The sequence below is a fragment of the Mirounga angustirostris genome, unplaced genomic scaffold (assembly GCF_029215605.1).
Source record: "Mirounga angustirostris isolate CCGP_5_RB_7025 unplaced genomic scaffold, mMirAng1.0.hap1 SCAF_3, whole genome shotgun sequence".
NCBI classification, from domain to species: domain Eukaryota; kingdom Metazoa; phylum Chordata; class Mammalia; order Carnivora; family Phocidae; genus Mirounga; species Mirounga angustirostris.
The window spans coordinates 192,456,452-192,469,928 of NW_026991711.1; the positions used below are offsets into that span (position 1 = coordinate 192,456,452).

At 56.4% G+C, this 13,477-nt stretch overlaps 2 protein-coding genes across 7 annotated transcripts in view; both read right to left on the reverse strand.

The window, feature by feature from the left end:
• Positions 1–3,312: 3,312 nt before the first annotated feature.
• HES6 (hes family bHLH transcription factor 6) lies at positions 3,313–5,138 on the reverse strand. Of its 2 annotated transcripts, none has more exons than XM_045867306.3 (4): positions 4,938–5,138; positions 4,777–4,863; positions 4,573–4,654; positions 3,313–4,345 (listed from the first exon to the last, which is right to left on the reverse strand). In XM_045867306.3, the coding sequence occupies exons 1-4, from the start codon at positions 5,016–5,018 to the stop codon at positions 3,921–3,923; spliced, it is 675 nt and encodes a 224-aa protein (XP_045723262.1). In that variant the 5' UTR covers positions 5,019–5,138; the 3' UTR covers positions 3,313–3,920. The 2 variants fall into 2 exon arrangements, with proteins under 2 accessions (XP_045723262.1, XP_045723263.1); XM_045867307.3 differs by having other exon boundaries at positions 4,075–4,345; positions 4,613–4,654.
• A 4,818-nt stretch (positions 5,139–9,956) lies between these two features.
• PER2 (period circadian regulator 2) overlaps positions 9,957–13,477 on the reverse strand; it is a 39,341-nt gene continuing 35,820 nt past the window's right edge. For all 5 annotated transcript variants that reach the window (XM_045867622.3, XM_064587363.1, XM_064587362.1 and 2 more), the window contains one exon: positions 9,957–11,668. In XM_045867622.3, coding sequence (XP_045723578.1) covers positions 11,519–11,668 — 150 coding nt within the window. In that variant the 3' untranslated portion in view covers positions 9,957–11,518. The remainder of the gene's footprint in view (positions 11,669–13,477) is intronic.

Below are 13,477 nucleotides of genomic sequence, written 5' to 3' on the forward strand. Positions count from 1 at the left end.
AAGTAGAGCTCACGGGGAGCCTGGGGGGCGCAATCGGTTGGGTGCCCGACTCTTGGTTTGGGCTCAGGCCGTGATCTCAGGCTGTGATCTCGGGTGGTGGGATCAATCCCATTGTGGGACTCTGCGCTCGGCGGGGAGTCTGCTTGGGACTTTCCCTCTCCCTCTGCCCCTCCTGCTCGTGCTCTCTCTCAAATACATAAATCTTAAAAAAAAAGTATAGCGCATGCACGTGATCGGCTGGAGGTGAGATGACAAGCAAAGAAAGAGTGTGGCTTCTATAGATTTTTTTGCCTAATCAGTAGGGTGCCATGAACGGGCAGTGAGTGGGGTAGTGACAGTGCATCAGGGGTGAGAGTCTGGCGCTTGGGCTGTGGTTTGTGATGCCCATTGGACGTCGGAGTGGAGATACTAAGCAAACAGGAGAGTGTAGGGGCCCACAAGGATGGAGGTGGGCTTTGGATCAAGGGCGCACGATGGAACAAACCAAATGGACCAAGTGGGGTCTGGGCAGGGGTGATAGGGAAGGACACAGAGCCTCAAGTGTGCATCTAGGAGAGGTGAATCTAGCAAAGGAGATTGGGGATGGCCAGTGACAACCCAGGACACCCGGTGTTTTTGAGTTCGAGAGGAGAGTTTCAGGAGGGAGGGACTGATAATCCACGAGTGCTTCACTGGAAGAACGTTGAGCAAGAAATTTAAGACAGGACCACTGGACTTGGAAACTTGGCAGTCACTGGAGATTTTGACCAGGGCAGGGTCATTGGAGGGGAGGGAACAATGGCCTGACAGAGAGGCATGAAGGGAGGTGAGAGGTGCGCAAGTGGAGACAGCTAGCGTGAACAGCGCTTTTACAGAATGTTGCTTTCGAGGAGAGCAATGAGGCAGAAGCTAATAGGGTACGGCAAGTCCAAGGAGGTTTTATCTCCACTTTCTCTAGATGGAGATATTTCAGCTTCTTTGCAGAATGAGGCAGAGGGAGGAGAGATTAGTGATGCAGCAGAGTCACTGAGAGGTCGGAGGGGACCGAATCCAATGCCTGCATGGAAGGCTGGCACCATACTGCATCATGATGGAAGGCAGGATGCCTGGGCAGAGGCCCATGTGGGTATGGTTGGCAGAATAATGGTCCCCCAAAGATGTCCACATCATCATTCCTAGAACTTGTGAGTGTGTTACCTTACATGGCAAAAGAGGTTTTGCAGATCTGATTGAGGATTAAGGGCCTGGAGACAGGGAGATTTTCCTGGATTATCCAGGTGGGCCCAGTCTCATCATGAGGCTCCTTAAAAGTGGAAGGAAGAGGGAGGCACAAGGGTCAGAAGGAGATGTGACTATGGAAGAAGGGTGTGATAGATGCATTGTTGCTGGCTTTGAAGGTGGAGGAAGGGGGCCACCAGCCAAAGAATGTGGGTGACCTCTGAAGCAGGAAAAGGAAAGGAAATGGATTCACTCTCAAGCCTCCCTGAGGGAATGTAGCTGTTCTGAAAGCTCTAGGCTCTTCTTTAGCCTAGTGAATCCTGTGTCAGACTTCTACAGAAATGCAAGATAATAAATTAATGTTACTTTAAGCCACCAAGTTTGTGGCGATTTATGGCAGCCACAGAAGACTAATACAGTGGGCCAGGGACTTGAAGTGGGAGGGAGGCTCATCTCAGGGAATGACGAAGCAATGCTACCAAAGTCAAGAGCAAGGCCTATGAGGGAGCCTTGGGGGTTTCAGAGAGGGGAGGTGGTATGAAATAGTTGTCTGGCAGAGTGGGAAATTTGCAAAGAGCTTTTGAAGGAATGCAGGCAGGAAGCTGGTGGTCCAGGCTGCAAAGAGGCGAGAGCAGCTCTCACTCATAGAGGCTGATTGTGGTCGCCGCTCTGGGGACCACTTACATGTCTGGTAAAGAGGCTGCTCCTGAGGCACACAGTAGAAGCTGACTCAATCAGAGGTGGGAGGAAGGCAGGGCCAGAGCTTTGGCTTAGTGGCTTCTGACCTGAGGAGGCGACACCCTTCCCCCCAGGTCAGCCTCCTGCACCTTGCTTCCCGAGTCCTGGATCCCCTTGGCCCTCTTCCAGGGTCTCTGGGAGTATGTGACAAAGTGTGGGCATGAGAGGAAGGAGTTGATGCTTCCAAACAGTCCCTGGCGGATGCCCCCCAAATGGCTTTAGGACTCATCACAGTGGCCTTTGGGCACTGTCGGAAGCCACAGGCAACAGAGGTCTGCACGGGCACCTGTGCTCCATCCGTGTCCCCATGGACACCTCCTACATCAGTCTGTCTGGGGCAGCTAAAATAATCCCAGGAATAACGTTTCCATCCCTCTTGAGCCCTCCCTTATGGAGCTGCCTCTCCCACCCCGTCCCAACCTCTCCCCAGTCGCTAAAAATAAATTGCATCTGGTTAGAGCCTAGTGGCTGAGGTCTGAGACTGAACCACAGGGGAGCCAATGTGAAACACCCCTGGTGGCCAGGACCCGCCGGGAGGCTTTTGTCAAAGGGCTGCTGGGAAAGATGTTCTTGAAGCAAAGGCGCCCAACCAGAGAGGAGACCCACGTGTCAGTCTTGGGTTGTCACACCGCAGCCCCAGTCTGGGCACTGGCAACCCAAGCTGCTTTGGGGTCCTAGAGTAGGAGTGACCGGGCCAGGCTCCCTGTGGCAGTGACCGCTGTCAACTGACCACATGCTGTCTGCGGGCCCTGGCCCAGCCCAGGAGGGAACCTCCCTCCACCCTCGCTGCCCGTCCCATCCCCCTCCTTCCAAGGTCTCTGACCTCTTGGGCCCACTTTGACCTCTAGTCCAAGCTGAGTAGAGCCACGGGGGCTTTCAAGCCATGAAGGGGGAGAGTCTCCATGTCCCTGAACTCACTGGTACTGAGGGAAGATCCCTCTTCTGCCAGGAAAAGTAACCACCTCACACAAGTAGACTGACATCTGCATGACGCTCGTGGATCCTAAAATAGGTCTTTGAAAGAAACTTCCAAACCACACGGCTAGGAAGTAGGCATTAGTTTTGTTCCTGGAAGCTCACGAGCCAGAGAATGGTCGGGGGACAGGCTGTTCCCCTGCTGCTTTGTTACTCTGGAGACAAACCCCATGGCAATGGTATCCGTCCCCAGGCTGCTGGGACAGTTCCTGGGGAGGCGGAAGCAGTGTCCACTGTGAGACACGCCACAGGGTGTCTCCTCTCCGCCACCGCTGTGCTCCTCACGCTGCTGACAAAGGGTGAGAGCTTTTAGGAACATTCGCCAGCATCAGATACAAGAAAAATGCCCCTAGAGTAGTATTTACACATTAGACACATCAATGACGCCACATGGTTCAGTCCTACTCCAGAAGGGTAGCTAACTCTCCAAAATGCTTTATTTAAGAAAACTGGAACATTTGATGGTAACCTAATACACAGACTCAAGACGTCCAGGGAGCTTTGCTTCTCTCTGGCAGGTGGAGGAAGCACCTGCCTCTCCTGTGTCCTGACTCAAGTGGCAAGTTCAAGCTTCTGCTCAGGCCAGGGCTGTCAGGGTCTGAGGTGTCCCTCTGTCCCGTCACTAGTGCCCAGGCCCGAGAAGGGCTTCGGCACCATTCTGGTCACTTCTGCCCCCAGATCCACACAGTACCTGAGAAGGCTGGGACAGTGAAACCCTGGAGAACCCTGGTTCCGTAAGATTCCTCCTCCTGCCTGTAGCTCCTGCCCTCCACCCACCGGGGGGGGGGGGGGGACTGTGGGGTCCATAAGAGATACTTCCTTAAGAAACAGGGCTAGGGGCCTGACTGGGCTGATCATCCCAGACTGCCCTGCAACCCAGCCACTGGAGGAAGAGAGCAGGGCCTGGGAGACAGCCAGGGCCCCTGCCCCACCACATCTGGACCACAGGGAGGAGGGAACAGTGCAAGGGAACGCCACGCCCACCCTTGCAAACCTCGGGCTGGTGTTAGTCACCAAGGCCTCCAGACGCTCTGGGCTATGCGGGCAGCAGTCAGGCTGCCCAGGCCCGCTGGCACCAAGTCTGGCCCTTCAGCAGGTGCTCGGGTCAGTTCAGCCTCGGGGGCCTCCTCCAGGTCGGAGCACAGGTCGTCCCCGGGGCCTGGGGGACTGGGCAGAGGGGACCCCAGGACCCCTCCCGTGGGCCAGCCGCCTCGCCCAGGGGCTCCCGGAGGCCCAGCCAGGGCGTCCCCCAGCAGATCCCGGAAGCTGCTGCCCTCGCGCAGAGGCATGGACTCGAGCAGGTGGTTCAGGAGTTCTGCGGCGACGGTGGCATCGATGGCCTGGCACGTGGACACGAACGTGTGCACCTCGTGCATGCACTGGATGTAGCCAGCCGCGAAGCGCTCGCTTGCTTCCGTCTGCAGCTGCTCGCGCTCTGCGCCCAGGAGTGGGAGGGAGAGAGCGGCGCCCCGTCGGGTCAGCAGCCACTGCGGTGGCCAGGCCCGCCCAGCCCGCGGGGACAGGGCTCGCCCACGAGGCCCGGAGGTCGCCCTCGCCGCCGACAGTGCAGGGGCGCCGGGCGGGAAGTCCCCAGTCCTCGGCCGGGGGCGGGCTGGGCGAAGGCGCCGCGCGCCCCGCCCGCGCGCGCCCCGCGCCACTCACCGCGCGCCCGGCCCCGCAGCGTGCCCTGCACACGCCGCACCGTCAGCTCCAGCACCTCGGCGTTCTCCAGCTTGGCCTGCACCTGCGCCGGCGGGAGCGCCGGGGGCGGGGGGGGGTCGGTGAGGCCGGGCCGCGCCGCGAACCCCGCTCTCCGGCCCAGCGGCCCCAGGGCGCCCGCCCGCTCGCCCGCCGGCCCTGTCTCACCTCGGCGCCCGCCAGCAGCAGCCGCAGCTCCTGAAGGCTCTCGTTGATCCGCGCGCGCCGCTTCTTCTCCACCAGGGGCTTCCGGGCCTGCGGGAAGCGGGCGACTGAGCCCAGGTCCCGGGCCTCCCGCCCGCCTGCCCCCCTGAGGCCCCGGCCCGCACCTTGCGGTCCCCCCGAGTCTCCCCGCCGTCCTCATTCTCCCGGCTCGCACGGTCCCGGCCGGGCGCCAGGGGCGGAGCCATGACCCGCGCCGCCCGGAGCGAGGCGAGCGAGGCGAGCGCGACGAGCGCCCGCGCCCCTTGCCTCGCCCCGCCGGGGCCCCGCAGCCCTCGCTCCTTCGCGTCTTCCGCCGGCCGCGGCCCCGCCCCTTTTATAGCATCTTATTTGCATCTCAATGCACGGATTGGCCGCGCGGGCCCCGAGCCGCGGCCAATGGGAGCGGCGCGCATTGTCCGGCCCGGTCGCCGGAGTCGGCGGGCAGCTGGTGGGGCGTGGTCGGCGGGCGGGGCCCCAGCCCGGCCTCCTCGCAACCCCAGCCGCTGGGGCACCCGAGGGGGCGGTGACCCGGAGAGCGGCGGCCAGCGCTGCGTCTGTTGCCCTCCCTACCTGAGCAAGGCCCCCAGGTCCGCTGTGCGTGGGAGCAGCATTCATTCAGTCACCCTTGTCCTAGTTCGTGCAAGGTGCCTCCCGGGAGGAGCGCTCCTGCGCGAGTGTCGGGTGCTGGATTCTGTAGGGCAGAACCACAGTCAATGCCGCGGTCTCTGGACCTGGAAAGGTCTACGGGTCCGGCTTGGGATAGCTGCGGAGCCCCGGGGAGATGGGGGCCCACGGGGTAGCGGCGGTGGCAGCGGCCCTATGGCTCCGTTGAGTTTCTTGCGCATCTGTGGGTCGCGACACCGGACTCGACCCTCGACACCGCCCTCCGCCCGCGCGGGGATCCTAGTGGGGCGGGGTCCGCCGGCCCGCCGGCGCCGCCCCTCCACCAGGCGCTCCTTCTCAGGTCACCCTTCCCCCGCCCGCCCCTTCTTCCCTGGTACCACCCCCCCCACCACCAGCCGCCCATTCTCTTCTAATCATCATCGCGGTCTCTCCTGAGCTCCCCCTGTCCCCCTAACCCCCTTCGCTCCCTTGTCCGCCTTTGACCTCCCTTTCCCTCCCAGCCACACCCCGCCCCCCGCCCCTGCGGTACATCCCTGACCCCCTCCCCACCCTTCCCTGGTCCTCCTCCCGCCCACTCTTCCCGGTCCTCCCCGCTCCCCGCTAGTCCTTCTGTGGTCCCCACTCCTGTTCATTCGCCCCGGCCAGTCTCCTTCGTCCCCGGTTCCCCGCCCCCGCCCCGTCCTCCCTCGGCTCCCTTTCCCTCCCAGCCCTCCCCTCACCACATTCGCATAGGCCGCCGTCTGGTCCCCGTAACTTGATGCCCATGACAGTTGGCAGCTGCAGCCGCTTCGGTGGAGAAAAGCGGGGGCCGCGCCAAGAGCGACAGGTGTTGGCCGCGCCTTTGTCTAGGCCCGCTTTGTCCGGCGGCGGATGGCGGGTGAGCCTGTGTCCGCCAGACGACCGCCACCCCCGCCACCCCCACCGCAGGCCGCCCATCTGCCAGACTGGCCTCCCTTCGGGTGGCGTGAGTGGGAGGGGGGCCGCGCCCTTGGGCAGCACCCTGGGGACCGGCGCCTGTTTCCTGCTCCACTGGCCTAAGTACACTTCACAGCGCAGCCAGGCTGGAATGGCAAGATGGGCTCTGGCCGCCAGGCCTTCGCAAAGACTGAGCCTGCCACCTGGAACCCTCTTCAACACTCCTCCAAATATCTATTTCCTGTTTAGGTCTCAGCTTCCCTATTCCTCTTGCTCTTTTTGGTGGGAATGCACCTGCCTCTCAGTAACCCTGCACCCTTACCCAGTCCTGCACTACTCACCAGGGATTGGGATTGTCAGGGTTTGGTCCACATCCCTCCAGACCATAAGCATCTCTTGTCAAGGTACCTACCTAGGACCTCCTATCTACCTCCAGCACAGAGCCTGGCCTCAGCAGAAGCCTGGGTGGGTAGGGAAGGTGAGGGGATGTCCCAAGCCTGGCTGGAAAGCAGTAGGGGAAGGAAACATCCAGGGACTGCAGTGAGGTGGGTGGTAGTACTAGGCCACAAATATGCCCCACCCCAGCCACCTAAGATGGATCTTACTCCCTGTGACTATTTCACTTTGGGCTCCCCACTAGAAGGACCTTTACAGATAGGGTGAGTTTGGTAAGAGGTTTGGCGTTTCCCAAAGTCACCTCACTGATGTCTATCTATAACTACCAGAGAGTTTCTTCTGTCGATTTTCACCTCTCATCACTCAGCCTCTTGTTTGCTTTTCTGTGAGCAGGCTTCTAAGACCTTCCCAGCCTAGCATTGCTCATCCAGGTAGAAACCTACTCCTTTACTTCAGTCATCCCCTGCTGTTCCCAGTACCCCCTGCATGCCAGAAAGCTCAGGTCTCTTCCTTCCCCCTCCCCTGGCTGCTCAGAAACCCAACTGCCCTTCTCCCCGTACTCCTAGTGGTGGGGCTGACAGGGGAGGGGGCTCAGTGTGGACCCCATGAGAGCCCATAACTGGTCTGTGACTTTACTCTTCTTCACCACTTAGACATCACTCCAGGGAAGGAGACCCCTAAGTAAGTACAATTAAGTTTCCACTACTTTGAGAATCTGAAATATGAAAAAGAAACTCAGTGATATTTCTTGTAGTCTGATGTGTATGCCTCCCTTTACCCATTGTATTATTTGAACAAAGCCAAACAGGTACTTTGGAGTGCTCTCCATCAAAGGCAGTTCCTGTTGGAACAGGATGGTCAGTGCCCCGGGGGAGGCCTCTGGGAAAAGATCAATAGAACACTTGATTGGTTGGGGCATGGGTATAGGGAGGAAGGCATGATAAAGGTGAATAGTGCAAGCAAAAAATGAGAGGCAACTAGGAACTCCAGGAAAAACGAAAAACTCCCCCCAAAGAGAAATGTAATCTCAGCACATTGACTGACCTAGAAGCTAAGGGTTCTTTCACAGTCACAACAATGTAACACTGTCCATGAGGTTTCAACATTTAGAATCAATCTATAGAGAAGGCAAGGAAGACTTATTATGGTTATGGAACATGATATAAAGTTGACTTTGTAAAAACAAAAGGATAGGTAATAGTTGTCAGGAGAAGGGAGGAGGCTGAAGGGAGGGATAGGGACCTCAAGAGTCTCGTCTTACATGGGAAAGTGGGGTTTGAGGAATGCTGTCTATAGAGTTGAAGGAAGGAGAAATTAAGTGCGAGATAGTGTGACCAAGTACCCCGGGGAAAAAAGGCACAAGGATAGAGCAGGATATTAGGAATCAATAAGATCTTTGGTTGAACCAGAAGTTGCCCAAGGCCCCATCTTTGAAGTGCACCTCAATTTCCCTTAGTGCATCCATTGGCTGGCTGGGTTGGCCTTTTCCTCCCAGAAGCCTGGTTGTTCCATCTCAGGGCCACCCAGCCCTCTCTCCCTCCTTTGCACGACCTCCCCTAGTGGACCCATTTCCTGCCATTTGTCTCTTGGACTGATCCTACCTTCAAAGGTTGCTTGAGCACAGACTTCCTGAGCATTTGGGCCCTTTGATCCCCCAAGATCCAGGAACAGAGGCCTGCAGAGGCTGGGCAGGGCTGTGCTGGCCACAGGAGGACCAGTTAGCGGCAGGGGTGGCAGGCCATAAATCCCCAGGGAACAAAGGCAGCAGCCAGCCTATGGATGTCCAGGCCCCTTGTAGGCAATCAGCCCAGAAAGCTTGGTGAAGCTCCTTTTGGTCTGGAAATAAAGGGGGGGTGCCTTTGGGGTTATATGGTAAATAAAAATGCAATTAAGAGTCTCCAGTGGCACTCAGTTTGGTGAAACAGCCATATCTGGCCATTTAAGGCCAGTTTGCAGAGGCTTCTATACTCACTGGGAGGACTTTGCCTTTGTCTCCCCACCCCCACCCCGTCCCCCCATCACCACCAGGCCAGGAGGCAGGGAGTCAAGCCCTCCCTCCTGCTCAGGGAGCTTCTGGGAGGCTGGGCACTGGATTCAGGATCCATTCATCTCCTTGCTCGGTTCCCCATGGTACTGGCATGAAAAGTGGGAGGAGGTTGGAAGCAAGAACTCCCTTTTGGACCAGGCCCCGCAAGGCTTCATCAACGTGGCAAGAACTAGGCGTGTGGGGTGGGGGGATCGTGCGGTGCTGCCTCTATGGTCTCTGATGGAGACATGAGGCCTCTCTGGCTGGCATCCTTCTGACCTCTGCCTTCAGCCCCATGGCCAGCATGCTGCTAGCTAGCCCAGGAGGAACAGACAACCTCGGGCAGGGCACACAGGGAACAGAGTAGGAGCCTGGGGCCACCTCAGAGTGGACAGGAGCTGGGAGCTGAGTCAGGCAGCCCCCCCACCCCCTGCATCTGCAAGTGAAAAGCCCATGGGAGCACTGGATCACAGGATTAGAGTTTACATTTTGTGACTTTCACATCCTAAGAGTTCACTGGGAAGCTCTGGCAGCGTGTGATGAGGGTGCGCGGAAGAGAGATGCCCACGTGCACGCGCAGGAAGGGACCGGCTGTGCAATGGAAGAGATGAGGGAGCGCTTGGTGACAGACGTGTCCCTCACACAGCATTTCGGAGTTCTTTTTTTTTTTTATCTTTTGGTCATCTTTGATCTCTATTGTTTTTGCTCTGTGCTACATTAAAAATACATACAATTAACAACAAAAATATACTTGCTTTATTTACCAATTTTCTAAAAAGCAAAAACAGTCATAAAAAGACACAAGCAGTAAACAAACATATTGCACTGGGTGAAGAAAGTTTGGTTTGTGCGTGAACAAACCACTTGTCCGGCAAGGCTTACCAGGTCATTACACAGACTCTGAGAGCTTATTTACATGTCTTTTTAGGAATAGATTAAAAAGAAGGCTCAGTTTAAAATCGAGAAAAAAAGGTTTTATAACCCGTGTAAGCACACATACTAAAGGAAACACGTCTCAATGCATGGCACCGTGTAAACAATTTCACAAAATGCTCCTATTGTCAACTTCTGAGCACGGGTTAAAGCTATGCACTTAACAATCAATGAGCACAAATCATGTAATAAAATAATGCTGATGGTAAACATTCATAACAGTGGAAAACGTTTTGACAGTTGATGTTCAGGTGACATACATGTGACCTTGACTAGCATCTAATCCCTTAATGATCGGACTTCAGAGGGAGGAGGCAGGTTCGGAGGCATCTATTCTCCACACAGACGCATAGGTTATCACCTCATTTTGGGCATCTGAAGGTGCTGTTAATTTACAAACAATTAAAAAAAACACACCAGTATTCTTACATTTCAGCTTATGAGAAATCGGATTGATATCCAAACGTAAGACTGAAAACCAAGCCATTACAAGGAGGCTTTATTTACTCTAGCAGCCGCTTCTCCATCAGAGGACAGAGGGAAGCCCGCTTTCTTTTCGGTTTCTGCAAACTCGACCCGATTTTAAGTCAATTGTTTCACCTGTGGTAACTTTCCATTCACTCCAGGGACCAATATAGCTTTTCCCCAAACAATCTTTAGGATACATGATGCAACATGAGGTTTTGTAAGGAGATGCGCAGACTGGCCTCACTCTTCCCCAGGTGTCCCAGTGACCAGACGGTGCTGGTGACGCTAGGACCATCACTGCAAGGACCGGAAACTGCCCCGAGTGAGGTCAGGCTCATGAACAGAACGAGGGCCGGCGTCCCAGCCCAGGGTGAGGGGAGAGGCGAGCTCACGGCACCCAGGAAAACACAGACGGGGTCACCAGCTCACGGTGTCAGAGCTCATGTCTGGGAGGCTCCAACTGAAGGACAAACACCAACGGGTCCCAGATGTGGCGGTCAGAGCCTGGTCTGCAAAGGGAAGTCACCACAGAGACAGTCAACACCGAATTTTATCTACACATGGGTCATGGTCTGAAAAGGATACAAGAATGATGTAGAATTATGCAGAAGGTTCTGGGTGTGTGCTAGGCTGATGGAGTTGGCCACACAAGCCACAGGGCCTCTTCTGCCCAGAGTGAGCATCTCTCCTTTGTTCGGCCCAAACACAAGCTACAGCAGATTGAAACGTCCACCACTGCAGCAGCCGAAGCAGAAGGTGCTGGTTTGCTGAGTACGCTTCACGCCGATTCATGCGAAACACTTCGACAGAAAATTAGGAGAGGCTGTGATCTCCATTTGATAGGTTTCAAAAACAACTAGTTGGACTAAATGAGGACTTAGATGAAGAGCAGCCCCTGAGGACAGGATCGGATCCGATCCAAACACACCCAGGGCAGCTCTGGAAGGACCAGGGGCATCCCCGCTGTTTGCCACAGCCTGGAAGATGCCTCTGGACATCCCCGGGGGCCAGTGAGAAGCCTCCTCAAGTCCACGGACCTCTGAGAGCCCTAGGGAAACCTCCCTGCCGCATGCACAGGGGATTCAGTCTTTCTCAAGTTAAATAATCATGAAATCTGTCCCAAACTCTGTATTTACGTTTTAAATATGTCTGTTTCCTCCTAAACCCTTCCCACCCTCAACCGTTTTAAATCATTCCTTCAGAAAATTATGGTTTTTTTTCCTAAAACAAAAAAAGCAACATAAGTTTATCTGTCCATTTCATTACAAACAGATGTGAAAATCTTTCATCGCTTCTGAGCACCATCTAATGTAGATCACGGGCTGTCGGGCACAGGGAGGAGAGTTAGGTCCGTTCTTCAAATTTGCGACTCAAGGGGGATCCATTTTCCTCCTCTTTGGCATCTGTGGCTTCACTGAGACCCAGAGTTGGAGCATCTTCCTCATACGGTACGCAGATGTCGTCCTGTCCCTTATTCTCACAGTAAACACATTCCTTAAAGGGAAAAATGTAAAGTCAGTAACAAAAATAACATCTTCATTACCAAAAAGTGGTTCTACCTGAGGGAGGTGCAGGTGACCTGGGGTCAGCCGTGTGAGGCTGCTGGAGAGCGGAGAGGGTGGGAAGACTCCGAGGGGCTGCTGGGACCTCGCCTGCTCTTGAGGGAGGTTAGTGCTGCTCCCCAGGGGCCCCACTCCCCACTTCCCCAAGGCCAGGGGAGCGTCCGGGCCCTTATCTGAGAGGCAGCTCTACATGGTGAGGGACAGCAGAGCCAGTAGGCCCCGGGGTCTGTCCCAGCTCCTCCCTTCTTGCCTGTGGGACCGCAGTCAAGGTCCAGTTTAACTGCCTTCTCCAACCTCAGTTTTCTAATCCAGAAAATGGGGCATCAAGAATGTACTGGCTCATTCCCTATCTGTTAAGCACCTGTAATGTGCCAGGCAGGTCCTAAGTGCTGGGATTCACCAGTGAACAAAGATGAAAATCCCTGCCCTGGTAGGGGAGGGGACATCCTGGTAAGGGGAGAGGGACAATAATGTCCCCGGTTTATTCAAGATGAAAACTTAGGTGGATGTGGGACACGGCACATGGATGAGGCCTGCAATCTTACTCTGGACCTTTAGAACGGGCCAGAGAAGGTTCCTGATGGAAGAGGGTTCTGTGACACCCTCCCCTCACAGGGTGGACCCTCACTCCCCTTCCCTGCGGCGTGGGCTGCACTCAGCGATCGCCTCCCACCAAGAGGAGGTGAAGATGTGCTGGAGGGCAGTATGGGACCCCCGAGGCTGGGTCCTAAGAGGCACTGTGGTTCCCTCCTGTCCTCTCTGTGGAGCAGGCTGCCATGCCATGAAGACTCCCAGGCAGCCCCGTGGAGAGAGGCCCATGTGGGGTGCGTGAGGGAGCCTCCTGGGAAGTAATGTCTTCCAGCCTTCAGATGATCACAGACGCCCTGGCCAACATCTTGCTTTCACCTTCAGGACAGACCCTGAGCCAGAACTGCCCGACCAAGCTGCTCTTAAATTCCCAGACCAAAGAAACACTGGGAGATCATAAGTGTTCACTGCTTTAGGCCACTAAGGTTTGGGTTTTTTTGCTATGAGGCAATAGACAATCCTGTGGCGTGGGACGAAAACCCCTGAAGGAAGCCAGGAGGAGCTGCATGACTGAGCGAAGGGCTTCCAAGCAGAGGGAAGGGCAGGTGCAAAGGCCAGACGGCAGGGGCCTGCCGGCCGCATTCAGGGACAGGCGAGAGGCCCGTGTGGCTGCAGAGAGCGTGGGAAGAGAAACAGCAGATGGGGGGGCGCGTGTCAGGTTTTTATGGCTTTGTAGCACTTTACTAGGACTGGGCTGGGGCACGGCTGGCAGGGACACGACTGTAGGGACAAGGGGGAAGACCTGCAGAGGGGAGGCCGCTGTGAAGATCCCCTGAAGGAGCACGGCGGCTTAGAGCAGCGGGCGGGGCTGGAGGGCACGGGGGTCCTGTCCCGAAGGTGGAGGACAGACATGGCAGTGCGTTCGGCGGCTGAAGGACACGGACACCCTGCAGCCAGTGGCTTCCAGGGTGTGGGGCTGAGGGTGGGTGGGGAGCGGGGCTGGGCACACACACGTCCCTGCAAGTCCTGAGCGGAGAAGGCGCAGCTGCCGGCCCCTGAGGCCGCTGGGCGTGGTGTGCCCACCGTTACCTAACGGTCCACGTGGATAGTGGACACGGAGGGTCCCCGATAGGACAGCTGCTTCCTGTTCTGTTTGCTTTCTCAATTGGAAACAGAATGGAAACAAAGAAACAGCATTCAAATTTCCGTAGGC